This window comes from Tinamus guttatus, unplaced genomic scaffold (genome assembly GCF_059628265.1).
Source record: "Tinamus guttatus ecotype Peru unplaced genomic scaffold, ASM5962826v1 Tinamus_guttatus_pri_ptg000223l, whole genome shotgun sequence".
Lineage (NCBI taxonomy): Eukaryota > Metazoa > Chordata > Aves > Tinamiformes > Tinamidae > Tinamus > Tinamus guttatus.
The window spans coordinates 1,768,440-1,791,427 of NW_028288757.1; the positions used below are offsets into that span (position 1 = coordinate 1,768,440).

At 47.0% G+C, this 22,988-nt stretch overlaps 2 protein-coding genes across 3 annotated transcripts; one reads left to right on the forward strand and one right to left on the reverse strand.

Annotated features, from left to right (window-relative positions):
• The first annotated feature begins 421 nt into the window (after window positions 1–421).
• On the forward strand, window positions 422–6,944 carry HVCN1 (hydrogen voltage gated channel 1). Of its 2 annotated transcripts, none has more exons than XM_088525106.1 (6): window positions 422–558; window positions 4,586–4,828; window positions 5,299–5,403; window positions 5,625–5,856; window positions 6,151–6,263; window positions 6,607–6,944. In XM_088525106.1, exons 2-6 carry the CDS (start codon window positions 4,613–4,615, stop codon window positions 6,670–6,672), a joined length of 732 nt encoding a protein of 243 aa, XP_088381232.1. In that variant the 5' UTR covers window positions 422–558; window positions 4,586–4,612; the 3' UTR covers window positions 6,673–6,944. The 2 variants fall into 2 exon arrangements, with proteins under 2 accessions (XP_088381232.1, XP_088381233.1); XM_088525107.1 differs by lacking the exon at window positions 422–558 and adding an exon at window positions 3,349–3,366.
• A 715-nt stretch (window positions 6,945–7,659) lies between these two features.
• On the reverse strand, window positions 7,660–19,467 carry TCTN1 (tectonic family member 1). Its single transcript, XM_088525144.1, has 14 exons — window positions 19,290–19,467; window positions 18,300–18,420; window positions 16,862–16,992; window positions 16,010–16,176; window positions 15,499–15,586; window positions 14,596–14,705; window positions 11,666–11,791; window positions 11,113–11,238; window positions 10,650–10,732; window positions 10,057–10,197; window positions 9,604–9,760; window positions 8,691–8,816; window positions 8,185–8,329; window positions 7,660–7,698 (listed from the first exon to the last, which is right to left on the reverse strand). Exons 1-13 carry the CDS (start codon window positions 19,465–19,467, stop codon window positions 8,186–8,188), a joined length of 1,698 nt encoding a protein of 565 aa, XP_088381270.1. The 3' UTR covers window positions 7,660–7,698; window position 8,185.
• Between the last annotated feature and the right edge of the window lie 3,521 nt (window positions 19,468–22,988).

Sequence of the window (22,988 nt, forward strand, 5' to 3'; positions counted from 1 at the left end):
AAGGGAGTCTGGGTGAAGACGTTTCTGTCGCTGAAGTGTATTTGACTCAAACCGCTCGTTCTCTTCTGGCCTCCTGTTTACCAGATGAATATTTCTTATGTACTAAGTTGAGTCTTTTTGACTGAGATGCATTTTTGGGCAATTATTAGTCACTGAATCTTTTTTTAAAAATACATTCTTCATTATTAAAGATAATTAATCACACTACTTGGTAACGTTTGATGAGGCTGCATTGCTGTTGGGGGCAGAGGGAGGTTTATAGCCTTACTTCCTATAATGTGGTCACCTGCGTCCCTTATTGATCTAGCTGTAGCTGGAGGAATGTGTTCAGCCTTCCCTGGGAGAGCATGCAGTAGCTCTGCAACCCTTTTATGTGTCACCTTGTCACACCTTTTCCTTCAGCCTTGTTCTCCTCCTGTGACTGTTTCAGGGCCGTGCACTCTGGAAGGGCTGTGTCCAGTGCTCCAGTGTGACAATTCAGATGACTGGTGCAGCAGGAAAGTCACAGCACGAGAGTGGAGATGCAAAAGGCAGGCACGACAGCTGAGCTTCTTGCAGGTTATGATCAGATGTTCACAGGTAGAAGATGTTTTATGCTCGTTGCTGGGAACAGCAATTAGGTCGGTTTTTGATCAGTGGAGGGAGAGCAGCTGCAGCCTTTTCCTATTGTTTTAATAATGAGGCTTGTATGGAGCCCTAGTTTACCCAACAAATTAATAGCACGTAAATATTTACTGAGGCCCTGCTCCTTGTGACCTGTTCCTGCTTTATCTTTGTGAGCAGTTGCCTATCAGGATTTCGGCAGGGAGTAAAGCAGTCAGCTCTACGAGCGCCGTTCCTGGCGCTGATGTGTGCTGCTATAGGACACTTCTCCAAGCAGTATCTGGCAGCAGACATGGGCTATACTGTGAGCATCCGTCTGCTTTGCAAGCTAGCAGGGAGGGACACTGAGTTTTTGAAGGTCACCAAAAACAGCGGGAAAGTTGTAATAACTGCAGGTTTTCCTGTAAATTTTGCAGGATGCCACAGTCATCCCCAAGCATCATATCCCATCAGAGCACTAACTAGTAATGCTATTGATTTGGATATTCTAGATAATGGGGTGTTTCTATTGCTGTTCACCCTTCAGCTCTACTGTTCCTCATTACATGACACCTTCATTTGTTTCCCTTCTCTTTAAAATTTGTCAGCGCTGCTGTGCTGTTGAGTGAAGCTGAGGACTTCAAAACCAAGAACAAAACCTTAATTGCAGGGTAAACTGGACCAAATCTGCAACAGTGCCTAGGCAGCCTCTAGAGGAAGATGGGTGTGGGGACGTAAGTCCTTTAATGCATATACACATATATTACACACTTTAGGCCTGACCTTGAACAATGTTTGCTGCAGAGTTAGATCTGAATCAAGAAAAGAGCGCGTGGGAGGTGCTGCACCACTGCTCAACCTTGGAGCACCTCAGCCACGCTGCCGCACGGAGGTGAGAGCTGAGCTGCCTGCAGCTCGTGAGGGCAAGGCTTGGTTTCCTCCAGGAGCATCTCGTCCACTTTGTCATCGTAGTCAGGCCTCACTGCTCTTTCAAAGCAGTTGGGCTTCTACCCTGCTTGCTTCTACTGAAAGAGAGGTTTGAGCCTCAGTGTTAGAATAACTTCTTCCTCCTCTCTTGTACGATGCGGTCTGATCTCCTCTTCCTTCCACTGGCTGATCTCCATCCTTGTTCAGCTCTGAACACAGGTGCCCACCACGAACATGACTGGTAGCTGCCTTTACACCATCCAGTCAGTAACTGCTGGGGCCAGCACAACCCTCATGGAGTGGGAAGACCAATACCTGAGCCCAGCCCTGGGGCACAGCAGCTGCTTCCCAAAGCGGGTGCAGTGCCCAGGGTGGACCCATGCTCCTGGCCGTGTTGCCCCACATGTGGATGTTGCTGTCCGCGTCTTGGGCACGTAGCCGTGTGCTGCCGTCATTCTGCTGCAGAGTGGATTGCCCCAAGGTTAACAGATTTGTTTTGTGAAAAAGTGTTCTGCAAAAATAGAAGCTCAGAAAATAGTACGTGTGTTCACAGCACGTACTCGAGTGACTGCCTGCAGGAAGCAGATTGAGAAAACAACCAGTTACACAGTGCAGGTTGTCCTTGCAATGATGATGCATAGCAAGAGCCATAGTAAATCCTGGAAAAGTGCTGTTTTGTATTCCTTTGGCCAAGAAAGTGCTACTCCACCAGCCGAGGAGTTTGAGGAGAGCGTTGTCAGAGTCTGCTCCAAGCAGATTCCCACGCAGCTGATGGATCTGGAGAGCAAGCACTGGGCGGGCGATTCCCTGGAGCGCTGGACATTTCATTTACTCAGAGTTGAACCACGGGCAGCGAGGCCGGCAGGAAGCCGTGTGAGAGGAGGCTCGAGGCCAGGCCGGTGCTGGGGCAGCCTGCTGTGCTTCAGGTTCTGTGTTCGCATCCTCCAACCAGGGCTAGGCCAGAGCTCTCACAGCTCTGCCCCGGCTGCCTGGAACTCTACGGTGGATACAGGGGCTCTGCTGGGGTCCTCTGCCCTTGCTGGATTTCCAGGCACTTTGGGGACCTGGAAAACACAGCCCTGCCGAACTGTTGAGGAACACACTAAGTGAGTTATTTAAGTTCTGAGACAGGCTGGTGTTTGCAATCCCCCTGGCAAAGGCCCCAGCAGCTGAGAAAAATGCCTGCTCCTTGTCAAGCAACCCACTCAGCTCTGTATTAGTATTTTTTTTGAATGCAGCTGAGGCCAACTTACCTAAATAGCTGGAAACACCCCAAATAAAACCCTTCCTTCCTGCACTAAGTAGGAGCCCGGCAAGACTCCTCCTCTGTGCTCGGCTGGTCTTTGCAGGTTGGTGGTTTGGGTGTATGGGTGGCTGCTTTTGCCTTCTGCAGGAGAAGGCAGTTTCTGAGCTGATGTTGATCCCCTTTACCCAGGAAAGGTTTTAATAGAAGCACAAAGAGGAAGAGATATCTCCCTCGGGGGGGGGGGGGGGGGGGGATTAGAAATAACTCCGGTTTGTCCCGACAGAGGTGCGAGAGAGACGGTTTCCAGAGCTTTTTTGTAGCTGCGCTTTCCAAGTGGGCTTGTGTCTGAAGGAGAGGGCAGCCCAGGCACCGCGAGGAGGTTCCCTGGGGCGTGAGGCTAGAACCGCGGACGAGCAACGGGGCCCGGCGCATTTGGGCCCCCGGCCCGCGCTCGGTTGGCTCCTCGCGAGCACCGGCCCGGGCTGCGGGACGTGCGAGCGCGGGGAGGAGGCGGGAGGGCGGCCTGGGCGCGGGGGCGGGACCGGGCCGGGCCGGGCCGGGGACGGCGCAGCGCGGGCGGGGAGGCGGCGAGCGCAGCCGGGACGCGCACGGTACCGGGGCCGGGGGGTGGCCGGGTCGGGAGCGGAGGGTTCGGGCCCCGGCCCGCGGGTCGGTGCCGCTGGGCGCGGGTCGGGCAGGAGGCGGCCCGCGGGTCCCGGCGGGTCCGGACGCGCCGTTTCCGCCGCTTGGTCCCTCCCCGCGCGGGCAGCGGGGCAGACGGGGCCGCTCCCGGGCGGCGGGGGCAGCACCGGGGGCTGGGGCTCCCGGCGCGAGCGGGCCCCGGTCTGTCCCGGACCCGCAGCCAGGGTGGCAAAACTGGGGAGCGCAAGGCCGCTTGCATGGGGACCAGAGCCCGGCCGTGCTCCTCGTTTGGTTGTGGGCTGCCCCCAGGACCCCCCTTTGCAGCCCAGCCCCTCTTGCTGCTGCACCGGGTGATGCTGAGCGGCCCCTGCCACAGCTGAGTCCCATCCCGGGCCGTCCTGGAGGGGGAAGGAGAGCGGCCGGTGGGATGGATGGACAGACCAACAGCAGCTCCGTGGCCCCAGGAACGGCGTGTGCTGAGCCCAGGGCTGGCCTGGGATGAGCGCGTGGGGCTGGGGGTCCACCTGCCCATGGCAGCGTCTGGGCATGGGGACAGGCAGCCCCGCTGGGGCACCCAAAAGAGGAAGCGGCTTGTGGGGGTGTGAAAGGAGCCTGTGGCCCAGGCAGCGTGGAGGCTTCTGCTGGGATGTTTTTCAGTGCTGAGCCAAGGAGCCGGCAGCCCTGGCCCATTTCGGCTGTAGCCAGACAGTGCCTTGGCCACCGCGGTGCCTGTCCTGGAGTTCCTGGCACGGGGCAGCCTCGCTTGGCTTGAATGGGGTGGCAAAGGGAAGGGAGGGAAAGTGCCGGCTCTCAGGTTTTGACCACAAAAACAGCTCATAGAAACGCAATGTCTCTTTTCCCTTGTGCTTTGGCTGCCTCCTTTCTTGCACCCCGAGATAAGGCTGGTGTCTCCCCCGGTGGTTACGGCTCGATTTCGAGGCATTTGGTAATGCTACACAGGGAAGTTTCTCGTCACGCGGCAAGCGGGACGCTGGGGAGAGCGATGGCAGCAGCTCCTGGGGCAGGAAGCGCCTACGCGAGGTGCTGGGGACCCGCGTGGGAGACGATGCAGAACCCACCGTTGAGCAACTTCCCGTCAGCCGGGCCCGTCACGCGCCGGCTGTGCCCGGTTCCTGGGGGGCTCCGGGTGCCACCGGCACGGGGTAACATTTGGCTCTTGTGTTTCAGCTGTCAGTGCCAGCTTAATCCGGAGCCATGTCCAGGTACCTGAAGCACTTCACGGTGGTGGGGGACGACCCAGCACGTTGGAACAACGACTACCACAAATGGGAGGAAGAGGAGGATGAGGCAGCGGCCGGGCAGGAAAGTGGGGAGAAGCAGCCACAGTCGGAGCTCAAGCTGGAGCCCGCCCGGGGCGGCGTCACCTTCCAGGATGTGCTGAAAAAACTCTTCAGCTCCCACCGGTTCCAGGTGAGGCCAGATAAACCTAGGGAAAGCGGGGATACCGGTGAGGCTTTGCCCCAAGCACCGCCAGGGCTGGTGCCCGATGGCCTGTGAGGCCCCGGAGCGGCGCCTGCGGGCTCGGAGCAGCCCCTCTGCTGAGCCGGGACCGCTTGCGTGGGAAGCGGGTGGGCGAGGTGGGTGCAGGTGTTTCCTGCGAGGCGGAGCAGCAGCTGGGCTCAGTGCACCCCGCCGCAGTCTGTGCCTGTTCCCAGGGACCTGACCGACCACCAGGGGCAAGGCTGGGTCTGAGCCAAAAGCGAGGGGGTTCATCCAAGCGAGTTTGTGGGAATAACTGACTAACTGCCCCCGGATACCATCCAGCGGGGCAGGGTGCGGCGGGGTGGCCGAGCGCCTCTTCCCTGTCGGGTGGTGCCAGCTCATCCAGGTGATCCTCCTGCCTCGCAGGGACTCTCAGGGCAGCTCTCCTCTTCCAACAGGTCGTGGTCGTCTGCTTGGTCATTGTGGATGCCTTGCTGGTCCTTGGGGAATTGCTCATGGACTTGAAGATCATCCATCCGGACAGATACGACCTAGCTCCCAAGGTAAAGCGCGGGGAGACAGCAGGGCTGACCGCGGCTCCCAGCTCTGCAGCACTTCAAATGCTGCTCCGTGGGCGACCATGGACTCTGCACCTCCTGCTCCGGCCTGGCCAAGCCGCTCCAGGGGCATCTCATGCCCCTCCTGGCCCTTGTCCAGCCCATGTGAGGTGACTGTGTGGAGGAGGGGGATTTCTGAGTCCTAAATTTGCCCTGTCTTTTCCTAGGTCTTGCACTACCTCTCCCTTTGCATTTTGACCATCTTCCTGGTCGAGGTTGGGTTTAAAATCTTCCTGTACGGCCGGGAGTTCTTCCACCACAAGTTTGAGGTGCTGGATGGAGTAGTCGTCGTGGTGTCCTTCATCCTTGACATAGTCCTCCTCTTCCGGGAGCATGAGTTCGAAGCCGTTGGGCTCCTGATACTCCTGCGCCTGTGGCGTGTGGCCAGGATCATTAATGGTAGGTGCCCACGCGGCCCCGGTGGGCGGCTGGCATCGTCAGTGCTCTGAGCTATGAGTTTTGGGGGGGTTTCTGCAACAATTTCCTACAGCCATTTCCTTCCTTCCTGAGAAGTCATTTGGGGATTCAATCAAAAATACGACCATGAGGCCATACAGCCAAAAACCCTCGGGGCGAGTCCTGGGCACTGTGAGCGGCCTCTTGGCACGTGCTGGGCGCTTGACTCAGCTGAAACTTGACTTGGCTCGAGCAGGGCCCCGTGCACCACTCACCTCTGCTGCGTTTGTTCCACAGGGATCATTTTATCGGTAAAGACTCGCTCTGAGCAGCAAGTGTCCAAGCTGAAACAGGCAAACCTGCAGCTTGCAACCAAAGTCGAGCAACTTGAGTACAGCTGCACAGAGAAGGTAAGAAACACCTTTAATTTGAGCAAAGAAAGGCCTGTCCTGCAGCGCTCCCTTGGAGAGACTGCCCAGGATCCTGTTGTAAGCTTGCTGCTCTCAGCTTGGTTTCCTCACCAGAAAGTTGTGGGATCTGCTGGATTGCGGAACCGCCGCCGTGCCGGTCCTGCCTGCGCTTCCCTTAGCTGTTTCTGTTGCAAAGGAAGGGCAGCCACCTCTCTCTTACTCCCTTTAGCCAGGCTGTCCCTTTCCCTGCAGAGCCATGTGTATTCCAGGGGCAGGAAGATTTGTAGGAAGCAGGGAAAATCTTCAAGGTAAGAGCTATAGTAATGATTTCTGTCTCCAACAGGAGCAAGAAATTGAGAGGCTTAACAGGCTGTTAAAACAGCACGGACTCATCGGGGAGCCCAAATAGGAGCCGTTTTGTTGAAGGTGGGAAGTCTGCTGTGGAGAGGGTGGTGTTGGAAAGCACCCATTTGACCTGAAAGGTTTTCATATCTCTTTGCTTTCTCTTGTATAGTGTGGTCTATAAACATTTGATTAGATCTTGGTATTGCAAAAATAGGTTTATTGGAAAATTAAACACACATTCCCTGTAAACAGTGATCTCGTAAAACCTTTCTTGTACAGTTGTACAGACAAAGCTCCAACATAATTTAATAATAAAGACACATCTTATAAGCTATACATCCAGGAAGTACCACTTATTTGAAAGAATTACAATTTTCTGCTATGTGTTCTATGTTAGCAACATCTTGTAGCATCTTGCAGCACAAACGATAAGGATCCAGGCCAAAAGGTCGTTTCTTCTCTGCAATGACCGTTCATCGTTGCTACATCTCTTTTTTGCCAACCATTCTTTTTGCATTGTTAGTAGTTTCCTCATTTCTGTTGCTGCTTGTGCCACCTCGATATTTATAAAATGTTCCCTTCCAAAAATACCAACACACCACTCCTTCAGCTGACAATCAAACTGGCACAAAAAGACAGGCAAATGAGGGGTGCCTTACGTCAAACCCTGCCTGGGTTCGCACCAGCAGATTTGAATTCTGATACTATTTTCTCTCCTCTCTTTTTCCATGTAAGTGCTCATTTGCAGCCTGCTGCTCTACAAATTTTCCATTGCTTCCACAGCTCATAAATCAACGCATTAAAAGAACTGGGATATGTAAGAACAGATGTAGGTGAGTGGACTGCTGGGAATAGTTAAGATTCCAGAAGAACCGTTTGACAGCATATTCTAAAGGAGCAGGCTGGTGTTTGAACACAACGTGCACTTTTCCAGGTACCAGAAGGTCCCTGTGGTGAGAGTATTTTTAGTTGAAGAGCAAGTTTCGCTGAGCGGGGAATTTTAAAATGTGTCGACTGTAGGGAACTTCTGCAGTCGCTTTCAGTCAGTCAGCTGGAAGGGTCATTGAGCTCTTCTATAAGCATCACTTACCTTTCTCTTAAAAAATTTAATAGTTAATTAATTAGTGGTTTGGGGAAAATGGCTGGAAATACGTGCCTTACTCATCTATTAAAATAGATAAAGCTGAGGTCTTATTGAATAGCACGTGATTAATTAACAATTTATTCATGACCAGCAGGGATGACGCAGCCTGATTTCCTAGGGAGCCGTAGGCTGTGCCCTGATGATCCGTCCCCTTCCCTTCCTGCAGAGCCAGTTCAGGATCCTTGTGGATGGCAGGACGCACAGATGTACAGTTCATCCTGCTGCTTTTTTGCCTTCAGTAGGAGTATAATTTGGAGCTCCCCACCCCAGATCTGTGAGAACCTGAAGCCTTTCTCCCTTGGCCACTATTGACTCTCACTGTATCTATAGCTTACAAGAAACCCACTGCCTAAGTGGATAAACCCTGCTTCTTTAGGAAACATGATCAAAGTCAGAGAAAACAGAAATAATGATTTTTTGATGCATATTTACCTTAGACAAATGGAAAGAAAAAATCAAAGGGTAATTTGACATTAATGGTGGGCCGAGCTTTATAGCCTGGCTCTGCAGGTGAAGAAATGTCAGTGAAAACAACAGAACTTGTTATAGGAACAATCCTTTCTCTTCCGGAGGGCAGCTGCAATGAAAGCACCCGAGCGTTAGTTTCAGTCTTCTCTTTCACTGCTTTTTCTTTTGCAATAGGTTTAAATATTCAGCTGTCGTTTGTATATTTTTTTCTTAGCAGTTTCATATTTTTTTCTTAGCAGTTCAACATTTCTTTTTATGAATGATGTATAACTTTTATGAGAAGTGTATTTTGGCAAGCAGCCCAGTTATGTTTGAGTTGGAACAAAAACTGGATGCAATACATTCTAACAGAGTCTTACCTAAAGTGATTTACTTATCTAACGTGATTAACTGGACTGCTATCGTACAGTTGATCCCTAAGTAAAACAAACCCTTCCTTTCATCTTCAATCCTACAATTTAATGACCTACCTGGTTCAGTGTGGCAGTAGTGACAGTTGCTGTAACATTCACTATTCTGGCTTGGGGATTGACTAGCGAGCCGTATTTAGTCCACTGCACTTCTATTTCAAGTGATACTGGTATTTGGCATGAGCTCTGAAAAACATTATAAATTTTTTCATTGTTGTACAGAGGTAACCACATTATTTATCATATAAAACTGGCAGAATAGCCCCAGAAAACTCCCTCACCAGAGCAGCTGGCGGTGCCTGTGCTCCGGGCTGCTGCCTGGGCTCGCAGCCCTCTCTTAGCTGAATTCCTAGAGTTTTCCCCCAGTTTTGAAGAAATTCTGTGCGCTTTCAAAGGTGACAAACTGACTCGGTTAACTTCAGGCATGACTATTCTACCTCAGCAGTGCAGGATACATTTGGATATTAACTTGATTGGACTTCGGCTTTTTGTGATATTGCTGAGATGGTTCTTTTCAGCGTGCAAACAGGAAGGCTTCTGTCAAAAATAACTTGTTTTAGTAATGCTGCTAGGGCAGTACAAAACCCTTAATTCCACCAGGACAGAATTCTGAACCCCCAGTTTTAATGATATTATAGCATCAAGCAGAAACACTGATTTTGTTACTCTCAGTGAGTCAGCCTCACCAGTTGTACTTCATCCCAGCTGCAGAGCAAGACTCTAAGCTGGGGGTGTTGCTTCATTCCTAATGTGTTGCTCTGCTCTGTAACTGAGGTGTTTGGATACCGCCCTGATTAAAAGTAAATTTTCTCCTTGCAGCAATTGTATCTCCTTGTTTTGGATATTCCAGGAGGACTTTCCCCCAGTTTATTTCTGTATTTTCTGGAGAAGAGGGGAATCAGTACAGGCACAGATCTCGGGCAAGAGAGGACCTTGAGAGCGCTAACGGGGGCAGGAGCAGGGCAAACTTCACCTGGTCAGAGATGTGGAGATGAGTTATCGGCACCCAGTCAAGCACATCCTGGGCTTGAGAATTTCCAAATGAGGCCACGTAGTCGGGAAAGTTTTGTCCCTTCAGTAGATCTAGGAGGGTCAGAGCCAGGACCTGGCATTCCATAGCTGCAGTGATTCTTCCAGGAAAAAGAGAACAAAAAAAAAAAAAAAAAAAAAAAAGACTTTGGTTTGGCACAATAGTAATTTCTCCTTGCTCTCACACACTGTTGAAGCCTTCTGGCTACAATCACTAATGTACACAGTCCTTCTCTTGGAAAGAGCACTGTTAATTAAAGACAGCTCTTGTAATTAAATACTCCACTCCTGATGTTGCTACAGCTGTATGAATGTCCCAGAATCTGAGCAGATTCTAAGGGAAAGAGTAGTCATTGTGTTAAAAGCACTAATCAAGAAAGAAGAGATTTCCTCTTACCTTAATTTACAGCCTGATATCATGTTATAACCAAATAACACAGGAGTTCTGGCTCCTGCTGCTGCCAGACAGTCCTGATTGGAGGTACTTTGCAGAATGGTAAGTTGACCATATTTGTCAGTGCTCTGCATGATGCCAGATGTAATATACAGTTAAGGGCAACTTCAATGCTTGATATATGCTATAAAGAAAGAATCCTTAGTCATATAGTTAAAATAGATCTGAAAAACATTGTAATAGCTCAAGATTGCTCTCTTAGAAAGTAGAGCACTACTGGAGTGTACAATGAAGGTCCAAACCTACCTCTTCTAAAAGGTCCCATGAGATTACGGCAAGACTGAGCCATTCCCTTCCAATCTTAACAATTCTGTGATTTGCTGTTTCTGAAATGCAGCCCAAAAGCACCCTTTGCCTAAAGAACAGATACATGCTATAGATGCCACACTAGAAAGGGACTGTGAAGATGTGCCAAACAGTGCAAGATCCCTCAGTCTACTTTTTGCTATGATGGTCTCTTTTCAAAGGACTTGCTTTGTGCTTAAAAGGTGCTTCAACCCTGCTGCAAACTGCAAATTTCAACAAGTAAAGGATATCCCTGTGGCCTGAAGCCTGCTCTTACAGGCAGTCCAACGACATAACCAGGGTTACCGCTGAGAGGAACCGGCTTTGTATTTACCTGTAATACAAGTTTACATCTTAGTTTTCATCCTGCACTGAAACAATCGGAAAACATAAAATAATTCAGCTATTTTAGGATTATTAACAGCCTTGAACAATAATAATAGTAAGACTTCTCTGTAAGATTGTAACAGTTCTCTAACCTTGGGATCAGGCTTTGCTCTCGCTGCGTACATTGTGCATGGTCACAAGCTGCCTCTTCTAAATGAGAAAAACACTTTGGAGGCCCTTAGTGCACAATCCTGAAATGCTGCCTCATTTGTGTAGCCAGTGCAAATTACACTTTACCTTGCTGCTACAATTGTTCTGATTCAAGTTTAATAAGTTCTGTAATTAAATGTCTTTCAACAAGTCGTCCGTAACATCTGGAGCAGTTACCTGAGTAAAGCTGATTTCAAAGCTCTGCTGTATTGAAAGTGTTTCTTTGGTAATTGCCCCCAAGACAAAAGAAGCAGCTGCTTCTATTATTTCTCCTGCTTCTGTGTATGTAATATGATAACTCACCTGAAAAAAAAACATTAAAACAAATACATGCAATTATGAAACTAGCATAAGGGAATTAAAAAGTATACAAGGTGCTTGCTTGCTTAAAATCCACTCTGCTACCCTGTAGATGTACTATGTCCTCATTTGCAGTATGACAAGGATGAGGCCAGAGAATAGGAGGAAACTGTGATGTCAGATACACATATTAGTAACAGAAATTGATTTCATCTCCTCTCTATATATATTACATATATTTGTTGCAAAAGGCTATGCTCTCTTTCACCCCAAAGGCAGTTTCTCCTGTTGCATTTACTTTAGTAATGTCACAATGTATGGAAACTGGGCAAAGTCTTTCTTGAGTCTCTCTAAATGGTGAATCAGAAATGGTTTGATGTATACGTGTCTTCCATCCACCGTGAGGAGCAAAAGGAATGGTTATACCTACCCCAAGAACTATGTTTATGCACAGCTCATCCAAAATTGCAGGGAGCCGCAGGACCTCATTACTGTCGAGTAAGGTCCGTATTCCATTCAGAGACTGAACAACTATGGACTGGACAGTAATATTAACCTGAAAAACAAATTCATGCCATTTCTGATTATCGTGTGTAATTATTTTTGCCATTTTGTGTAGTATTATGTTTGTGAACTTTAAAGGATAGACAAGTACTTTTTTATCTATGAAACAAGTCTAGCTATTGTATTTTATATAGCTTATACTGTATTTTATAAAGTATTTTATAAGTTTAAAACTGTTTTTTGTGTTTTTTTTTTCTCTTTTAAGTAAGCATGTTTGTTTCCTGGACACACCTATACTTGCTAGGTGCTACCAGCACCTCCTTTATTCCTTGGTATGTGTATTAAGACACACAGGGAAGAGCTACTTCAAGGTTTTCTTCCACAGAAGCAGCAAGCAACAATCCTTTAACAGCTGCATTACTACGTGTGTTGCTGAAGGATCTATTTTAAGTAACAAATGTCAGCTAAAAGAGAGTTATAACTGGAGGTGATGCATCAGACATATTTCAGCAGGTAGCGTATTATCCTAGAGTTCCTAAGTATCTAAGTATGTGGCCGTTGGGTTCTAGCACATGTGAGTGCTCTGTTTGCTGTTTAATGTTTTCATTTAAAGAGCAAGGACAAAGTCCCAGTTGTGGTAAAGTCAGCAAAATATTCCCACTGCTTATAAAGGAGTGAGAATTTTACCATCCAAGTAAAACAGAAGGATACTCACCATCTGACTTGATTTAGGTACCTAAAAAAAAAAAAAAAAAAAAATCAAACAGTAGCAAAGCTGCAGATAAAGCCTGGCACACACTGTCCTGTATTTATATCAACATCTGACCTAACAGCTTGAGGTGCAGCTCAGCAGTCAGAGCCAGCTGTGTGGCTAGAAGTGCTTACACAGACCTTGTCCTTCAGGAGAACACGCCGTTTTGAGATGGGAATGCTCACAGCTCCTCCCCAGTCTGTTACCCGTGCTGAGGGTGTGGGGTTTGTCTCTGGAGGTCACCGGGAAGCCAGGCCAATGGCAGAGGGATCCCAGCCTCACCGCTGCGTCCCACTGAAGGGATGTGCCCGGCAGGCAGGGGCCCAGCACCCTGTCCTGCCCGCGGGCACGTGTGGAGCGTCCCGCTGCGGTGCCTCGGGGGAGGCTGCCACACACCCTCAACACCTCTGACTCCCCTGCACAGGCCACGGTAGCTAGCACAGATGTACTGCAGTTATCAGGATCTTTACCTCATGCAAGCTGCTCAACCTGGCAGTAACTCTGGGCTGATAACAACAGGATTTTCTGAAGGAATTGCTGTGCCCGTCCTCTCCTTGAGAAGGCTCATGAATTTTGCCATTTCTTTTGCTGGCAGCTCCACCTGCTGGCACTACAGGGGCTCCCTACTCTCCCCTGTGACCACCCCATCCCAACAGGCAGTGGCCCCAAATTCACTTTTACACAGTCATGTCATGGCTTCATGCCCTGTGGGAAGCAGAGCTGCCTACAGACCAGCTCTGGTGGCCGTTTGCCATTCTCCAGTCCTTGCACCCAACCTCTCCTGAACTTCTGTTGCACGTGGAACAGGAACCTTCCTTCTCCTAAGCTGGGGCATGGTAACTGGCAAAAACCCCACACACAACTTGTTATGTGGAGTTCTAGCAAGGAAGAAGAATACACTTCTTAACTCAGAACCATACAGCCACTTGCAGCCTATCCTGGGGCATGTTTTTTTTTTCTTTTCCTGCAGTTCTACAGGTTCCCAGGACTATAACCTTATGTACATGGAGAAACACTCAAAGCATTTCCGATACAGAAGTTCTTCCACCTTCCACTACAGAATAATCAAAAGCTAAAGCTCATAAGCCTGGGGTGTTTTCAATTATGTCCTTAAAGATTAGGAGAGTGATCCCACCTGTGAGAGTGGGAACTACTTAGTGGACTCCCTGCTACCACTAAGAGCTTTACAGTTTGGTAAGTGAGCCACAAGACTGAAACTGTCCTTTAAGAAGACATTTCTTATGGAGTGCTAATTAACTGAATTCTAATAAATGTATAAATTAAAAGCATCTTAAGGGAGAAGAAGATGCTGTTTCTTGTTGATGCCCATCCTTCTGGAAGAAGTCATCAAGTTAAGGTATTATGTACCTCCATTGTAATTCTGCATGGGTTAGTTATTTGATTTCCTGAGTGTATGTAAAATAGACTTATTTATACAGAAAGCATCCTCCAGTTCAGAAATGTAAAGATAAGTTTAGCTTTGAAAATCAGCTAGAAGGTAGATCTGGTAGGAGGCTGGATGCTAGCATGTTAGTTCTCAATAGGACAAAAGGTCCTATCACTGGGGAGAAGTGTAAGGAAGGAAGCACCTGCGGTGAAATATCACCCTTAAAAATCTATGCATAGAATTAAGGCTTGTATGCAGAGGATTCAACCCAACAGCGTCTTATGTGCAAAGATTTATCAGCTCCTCAAACCCAGACAGCCTAGACTTATGCATGCTGGTAATAGGCCTCGTGGAAGAGCTTAAACATGCATGTGTACAGAACTGCTGCGCTAAGTCGATCAGCTCAGCGACACGAGCAGGTGTCGTCAAGACCCCTATTTTTGTTGGCTAAGCAGACAGCAATAAATTCTTCTCTTATCTAAGCTGGAAGCAAAAACACTTTTAAAGTCCTTCTTTATAAAAGCTTTTTGCATAGGAAGATTTTTCCCCAATCCTGAACTTAGAATCCAAATCAAACACTGTTTTCCTTAAGAACTAAAAGCTAAAGTAAAAGCTATTTCATTTTGTGTATCGTAATATATATGTTTGTGTATGTATATATATACACGTATCAACAGTACCAACTCTTAGCTATATGATGGTTTCAAATCATACTTACTGCTAAAATGCTGGAGTTAATGTAGAACAGCATGCTAACTGCTTGAATGGTGCTACACTTCTCCACACTTACTAATCTACTGCATTTTGTAGCCTGGTTTACTAAAAAACCTGGAGGGGGGGGGAAAAAAGTGAAGGAAACGAAATAGTAATTACGAAAAACAGAAACCAAAACGACGTAAGGACCTCAAATGCAAAACTGAAAGTAAATGTAACTTCTTTTGCAGATAAGGTTTGTGTACAGCATGACATCATCTTAGTTTCTCCGAAAATGCAACAAGACAAAATATTACTCTCCAAAAATGCAAGTGTAATAAAAGCTCCAAGAAGATTTAGCATTAGAATTCTGGTAAGATTTTTCTCTTACAGAGATTTCAGTTTTTCCATGCTCATTATCATGATCTTTATGCTACCATATTTAATAAGAGGTTTGGGAAGATGCAGCTTTTTCTTTCTGCATTTTTAGGAAAGTGCAGGAAAAGTCCAAATGCAGACCCAGGGTAGGCTCTCTGGCTTGAGTTACAGCTGGGCTGTGAAAGGAACCTTGCTGTAGGAAGGGGACATCTTACAAAGGCTGCCCAATTAGGTTTTGCATTGTAATAACGTATTCCCTCATGCTGTCACCCTTGTATTATTTTATTAAAGCAGTTATGGCAAATAGATCTGTTTCAGTAGAATAGCCCACTAACAATACTCATTAGGATTTACCTTTTTAAAACTGCATATTTGAGCTAGATGCACACAACTTCTACTGTATATCTAAAAAGCCCCACAGAAACACAAGCTATTGGAAAAACATTTGTTCATAAAGCTTTAGCTGAATTCAGTTGGTGTGCACACTATTTTACTGACCCAGGAATAACAGGAGAATCCTCTAAATAAATTAGAATTTAAGTTTTCCAACCTGCAGGATTAGCATCAGAGCACCAGGAAGAGACAACGGGACTAGGCAGTCTCACAAATGCATCCACTGTCTGTATAGGGACACCATACTGCAGAATAAAAGGACATATTCAAGCACATAGGAACAGTTCAGTTCACGGAAAGCTTTAGGGCATTTGCATTAACAACAAATCTGGACAACGGAAGCCTTTACTTACACTGCATCCCTCAATATTGTGTACCTCCCTGCTCGTCAATTCTTAGGCCACATCTAACAGCTCTCTTCATGTTTACAGTAACAAAACAGCCACTTATTTTTCACAGATATTAACATAGTTCACTTTGGAAGTAGGCCCACACAAACCATTGCATTTTACTCTTGTATTTCTATTTCAAGACCAAAATAAAGTTTGTCTGTTTGAGATAATACAGCTTCTTAAAAGCAGATGCAAAAAAAACAAAAACAAAAAAAAAACACTTGCTTGGTCTGATATGGGCGAACATAACACTCATGGAAAAAGACCATTATTTACCTCGTATCTATATGTTCCATTTGCATCAGAAGAAATTTGAGAATCTGGGTTTACACTCCAGCTATCAAACTCAGTGCTGAAAGTGGCACTTCCAAACTGTTTAAGCAATTGATCAAAATTTTCAGAAGTAGGTGTTTCGGGGGAAGCGAAGGAGAGGGCTTGTTTATCTGTCAAAACATTGTAAAGAATGAGATAACACTTAGGATACAAGATATAGAAACAGCATTTAGAAATATTTTGGAGGGAGAGCTGGGAAATTAAATAAATCCAAGACCAGAAAATGACAGAGGAGGATGGGTATCATAATTTATGTGATAATTTATTATCCATCCTTGGTCATGAAAGCATATACTTAAACCTAAGGAAAGAGGTAAGCCTCTTTCTCTTAAAAATCATGGTTTCTAATAGCATCATATGTTCCAAAACAAAGATAAGTCAACTAGTAAAATTTCCATGCTAAGCATTCAGATAAATACTGCATAATTAATTTTGAAGAGAGTACTAATCACTTCTCCACTTCAAAAAAATACTTAACCAAAAAAAGATCTTTTTTATCCTTTTTTTGAGAAAAATGTCATTTTTTTAACTCTGTAGTTGCCAATGCACAGGAAAACTTTATTAAAATTTGTAATTAAGCCTAGTCAAAGCCAACAACATTCTTTCCACAGAGAAGACTAAGAGGAATATCTGAGATGTTTCAACTCCATAATTTCACAAGCGAAAGGATTACAACATACAGCCTGTGAGCATTAGAATAATCAGGTTTGGTTACCTTTAATTTTCATCTTTCTGGTACCTAGAGAGCTTACAAAAATACTAGTGAAATGCTTAGTATTGAGAAAAACTACTTACAGTTTGCAGTATGAATGCAGAAAACATTGGGATTGATGTGGTCAATTAATTTAAATATCCTTTCTGGTGGGTTTGCTTCGACATCAAGTGAATATATTGCAGCTTTCTGACTGCAAAGACGACTGTCACCTCTGTGAATAGTAGCAGCAAAATCAACCATCCACTAGAAGTTAGTATTAATCAAATCATTTTAAAATTATCTTCATGTAATGAGATAAAGCAGATAATATGATAATAAACCAGAAAAGCTCTAATGGGGTTACTCTCTTTTTAAGATAAGTATAGCAATTCGGCTGCCTTCTAAGGCTGGTATCATTTTATAACATATGCTTAGTCACAAGCAATAAAAAACTCTAAGATTCCTTTTACTTTATCTAGCAGGGGAAATAGTGTGCAGAGATAAGAGACAGCCAGTGGTGAAGGGAAGAACCTGACAGTTATAAGATGACAAGTTGAGTGGATTCAGATGACTTATGCATGTCTAGTTGGCAGTGACAGAATAGTCACCTGGGACAATTAAACTGTCATTCAGGAAGGTGCTGATTAGACCTTTCGATTTATATAAATAGCTATAAATGGGTAGCAATAGTCATTGTGTGCAAGAACAATAAGAAATGACACTCAAGGATCACTGCTAATTCCAATTTCAAAGCATTGAGAATAAAACCCAGCTTTAAGATTGGTATAATTTAGGCAGAAGGTAGGTTGATGAGCTCTATTTATTGTTCTGAGAAGTCACCAAGAGATTTCTACAATAAGGTTCTGAAATGAGCTTTAACTTCTATGTAAGAAGATGAAATCTGGGTGAAAGTGTTTTCAGGTAGACTGTAAATAGCAAAGAAGTAACTATCAGCACGATTTGATTATTAGGTTACATTTTACTCTCTGTAAAGTGACAACAGCAGTGAGATAAGTTGGACACTTGCTCATAAAACTAAGATCAGAGTGACTCTCACAGTGTTTCATTACAGGCTTGGATTGATCATGTTTCTCTCTGAAATAATGAACACCAGTGAAAGGTTACTGATAAATTGCTTAGGGTGGTCACATTGTCCCATGGTACTTTCTTAGCCTCCAGACACTGTATTATATTGGCAAAGGTCTAAAGATACATTATTCTTCTCTCCAGAGAAGGCATCATCAGTTAAGTGCCCACATACAGCTGGACGGTGAAACGGGGAAAAGCAAGGAGCACAGATTTAGGAAAGAGGGAATGGGAAAGCGGGATGTGATGCCAATTTGCCCTGCCAGTTTGTCCTGCTACCTGCAGAGGGCAAAGGACTCCCTGCTTAGTGCATGAGAGACAAGTGTAGGAGAGAGAAGTATAGTCAGCAGGGATGGGTTAGGAATTTTCAAGAGGAGAGGACAGAGCCCTTCTAAATGCATGCAGCAAGAAAGGGTGGGATTTTGTATTTCAGAAAGCTGTTTATTCACTTACGTGACAACAGGAACTGAACATGTGGTAAAGAGGCTGAACTCCGCAGCACTGCAGTCAGGGTCGCAGCAGCAGTTCACATCACACTGCGCCACCAGCAGATCGCAAACACACAGCTTGGCAACTGCAGGGAAGATTTACCTTCCAATTAGAGTCAGGAACATGACAACTCGGACCTGAACACCTCCCACTTTCACCTTGCCTTAGTTTGACCGTGGTCAAAAGCCTATGTCCAAATTGATGTTTTTTTAAACAAGGTGTTTCTGAAAGTTGTCTCTTCCAAGGTGCACTATAAATGGGATCCTGTGTCCCCTGTGAAATCAAAAAGCAGTCAGCTGAGGGGAATGTTGAAAGTTTTAAATTGTTGTTCATTACTGTTGAGAAAGACATAATTAATATAGCAATACTGTTTGTTTCAGCTGGGGCTGGGGGAGAGTTTTGATACAGCAATGAAGTTTATAAGCATCAAATATGTCCGGGATGTATTAATGCATTCCCCAATGTTCCAACATATCCAGAGCTATTTCTTTAAAGCTGCTTTTGTAGCAAACACAGAAGACCAGCACTCCATAGGCTGGACATGAATATTTAATCTTGTAACTGCATCTCTTTCCTCTCAAGTGTTGCACAACTCCCTGCAGCTGCTGAATGGTCTCTGCCCACCAGAACCGTATCCAGGCAGTTCCTGGAATTTCTGAAGCTCTGACTGTTCTGTGGGGTGAATTTTGCATTTGAGTTTTCTGCTCCCCTTGTAAACATGGCAACTTTCAACAGGGAGCGCGGGATTGCGAGGCTGCAGGGGGGAGCCCCTTTCCTACGGAAGCCAGTACTGGGTCAGCTGCCAAACCAGAGCTGTCCTGGCGAAATAGAGGCGAGGGGCGACCGGGCTGGGAAACAAGAGCCACCCGCAAAGCTGAGATGGGGACGCTGGTGATGGTGGGACGGTGACCAGGTGCTATCAGCACCTCTGGGGTTTGGGTTGCAGGCACCCACCGTCTGTCAGCGGGGCTGGCCTCGGCGGCGGTCGGGCGGCAGCGGGGGGCTCCGGCGGGGCCGCGGGCTCCGCGCTGGCAGGCGGCGGCAGCAGCGGGAGGAGGAGGACGGGGATGAGGACGGGGATGGGGATGGGGATGGGGATGAGCAGGGACACGGGCCTCGGCGCCGCCATCATGGCCGCCCCTAGCAACGCGCCCCTCCCCGCGCCGTTGCTAGGGGCGCGCGGGGCGCGGCGGGAAAGGCCGCCCCTGCCCCGGGGCCTCATGGGAGAGGGGCCTGCGGGGGGGGAGGGGGGTGAGAAGGGCCGCCGCGGGGCATCATGGGAGAGAGGCCGCGCGGGCCGCCATGGTGGCGGCCGTGAGGGGAGGCGAGGGAAAAGTACGCAAAAACAACAGCAAAAACAGTAAAAACGAGGAGAGGGTCCCCCTTGAGAGCTATGGAGCCCTGCGGTTATGTATTTGTGCAAGTGCTGGGTATTTAAGTGTTTTGTAGCAATTTGATAGTTGGGAAAGTTGAGCTACAGAGCCAAGGTTCCTTAGAGTTATGCCACAAATTTTAACATCCAGGGTTGGGTATGACTGGGAGACAATGTGCTTTTCAGTTTTCTTTTTGTGTTATCTAACCAAAAGTTGCCTTGCAGCGTCTGCTCCTGCGTCAGAGCAGACATCATCACCCAGGGTGTCTTATTTTACTTTTTAGGGCCATCCCTGTCAAGTCTAAGAGAAGCCAGCGAAAGCTTCATGGCCGCAAGAGGGCACGTTCTGTTTTCCCTTTGACAGATCCAACCGCTCACAGTGCCAGCCACAACATCTGAACAGGGTAGCTCACCCTGCCGTGCAAATCTAGTACGTTCCACGTTCTTCTATTGAAATGTGTGATAATTCCACAGCACGTGCAGCATCTTTGCCTCTTCTGCCTTCTCTCCTGAGTGTGTATCTCAGAAGGAGACAAGGTGAGTTAATGAATCCCTTTAGCCCGCTCAGGTTTCTGCAGCTCCGCTGGTGCAGCACGAGCGCCAAGTATTGGCAAAAGTGCTGCTGAGTGCAGGGCACGGGCTGCTGTCTGCCGCAGTGGGGCACCAAGGTCACTCAGTGTCACACAGCGCAGCTGGTAGCAGCTGCCAGGTACTTAGGGTGGTTTTGAAATGGCTCCGTGTCACCTGGCCAAAGCCTGGAGTCATCTTCCCCCTTGGGAAGTCATCGGGGCCGCTCTGTCCTCCCCTGCCGTGTTTGAGATCGAGCGTCTCCTTGGCTGATGCTGACCTGGAGTTCCTTGAGCTTCCTTCATTGATCAGTTCCCACTTACACATGTGGATAGTTAGCAAGAGTGAAGATATTTTTCCTACCTCTGAGTCCTGCCAAATTTTAGACTTAGAAGTCAATCTGTGGGCCTGGAGGGAGAGTGGTGTTTAACTTATAGTTTTGAAGTTTTTGTAGGAAAAAAAAAAAGCATAAGAGAAAAGATTTGAAAAATCCCACCACCAAAAAAGGGCACTGATCCTCATATAAGAGGTTCTATAAAGTGAAAATTCAAGCAATTTAAAACTCAGTACATTGCTGTATATTAAAAACATGCTAAATGATTTATTCTATAATTATTTATATTTTAAGCAAGAAGATTTTGATGTGCATTTAAGCATAATAGTGTGGCATTTGCAGCCGGTGACATTTATAAAACACTGAAGATACAGCAAAAAGCACTATTTACATTTTAGTTTCTCTCATCCAAGCTTATTTTAGCAACTCAGTAAGATTATTCTTACTACTTTAGCTTCTCTGAAAAGTTTTTGGAAGTGTTTAGCTTCTTTGGCTTTTCAAACAAAACAGTCCTTCTGCTCCCTGATGGATGACTTTAAAAAGTCAAGCGGACAGGCATTTTCAGTTGGAAACAAAACAAAGTCAAATAAGGCCAAAATAAACTGCATTTTGGTCCAGCACAACATCAGCCCTTAAATTATGAGAAGCTTGGGAACTCCGGGCTGTGTCTGTACAGCAGATGGCATTACAGGTAATATTTATTGTGCTCTAACGCTAGGGCTGAGGTAGCAGGAAAGGAGGATTGAGGAAGATTTGGAGGGCATCCGTGCTAACAGGAGCTGAAGGGCTTCCACTCGCACCGTGCAGCACTCGTGCCCTGCGCTCGCCGCTGCGTTACCCGTCTGTGCAAGCCAGCCCGGCGGGAAGCGTTCGCCTTGTTGTGCAGCTTAAACGGTGTAAGTGGATCTTGGACTTTGAGTTGGGAAGATTCAACACGGCGGCAGTAACCAGGGGGATGCCCTTTGCCCCAGTTTTTGTGCCAAATTTGTGCGGTGGAGAATTTTAAACAAATATCACTTGGCAGGATATAGCCAGTCTGGGTATGAGAATAATACGGAGACAGCAAGGTACGTTTCTCACATACTGGAAGGGATTTACAAGGAGATCTATCAGTAGTGATACTATACAGTGAGAACAAACCCCATTTCACTTAAAATGCTCTCTTTTTTTCCACCCCTATGGTAGCTCAGTGATTTTCTGAATGAAAAACACAAGTCGTTCTTCACCTGAGTAGAAGGGGTCATCACGCAGGAGTGAAGGAGTTCACCAAAGGTTAATTATCACATAAATTACTTCTTCCTCAGCTGTCTGGGTAAGCCTGAGTGGGTGAGCTGGCATGGAGGGATTATGAAGTGCTAATGATGAACTGATAGCGTGTCCTGGCCCAGAAACCCTCCCGGAGCAGTCGTGCTCTGCCAAGTGGGTTTGACAGCCTCGCTCTTGCACTGAATTTCCCAATCTGTGAGCCATGGCTGACTGGCAAAGAGCTATGAGGAGCATCCCGTCCTCTCAGACACACACGAGGGGGCAAGAAGAGCTCACACTTCATTGAAGTGAGGGATTATAGACTGAACAGCAACTCGTACCAAAACAGCGTGGGACAAAACACCTTGTGCTGCTACCCAGAGCTGCCGCGGGGCACCCCAGCACCATGGGCAATGTTGAATTTTGCTGCATCAAGGAAAAAGGTTTTGAGTCAGGTTGGGCTTAACCTAGGAGCGATGTGAGCAAGGAGGAAGAAGGAAAAGTAAAGAATGAGTGATGTGCTTGTCTGCGCTTCCCTTTCCTGGTAGAAATACCGGCGGGGTGCGGCAGCGGGATGGCGAGCGCCCTGGCCGGCTGCAGCCCAGCACACCCTCGTCTGCAGCCTGTGCCAAGGGGAGCTGCAGCTTCCGACTCCGCCAAAGTGCGTCCCGGGCCCTCTCCGAGGTGCCTGTGTTTGCTTTCCCTATGTTCCGAAGAGCAAATAGATCCATTTTTGGAGACAGCTTTGGTTCTGAATGTTTTAATATAAGCCTCTGCATATTTAAAGGTCATGAATATTTCCTCTGCTGAGATGTCAGCATGTCAGTAGCTGTGTTTGTCCTTCCTCTTCGTATGAATGTGCCCAGTGTGGGGGTGCAGGGAATGTGCCACCCAGCTCCGGCTTTCACTGAAGTCAGGTTTCAGGCCAGCCTCTGCTTTATCCCTGCTTCTTGTTTTGTTATTTACATACCTATCTGGTTATATAATGCCGTGGCAGCCTCCCTGTGCACGTGTGCCTGTGCACCGGCTCTTATGTCAATTAACACAATTAACACCCCTTGTTCAGAGCCTCCGTAGGAACTTGCAGAGCCCTTTTGCACTGCACCGAGCTGGCACAAAACCAACTGCAGAGGAA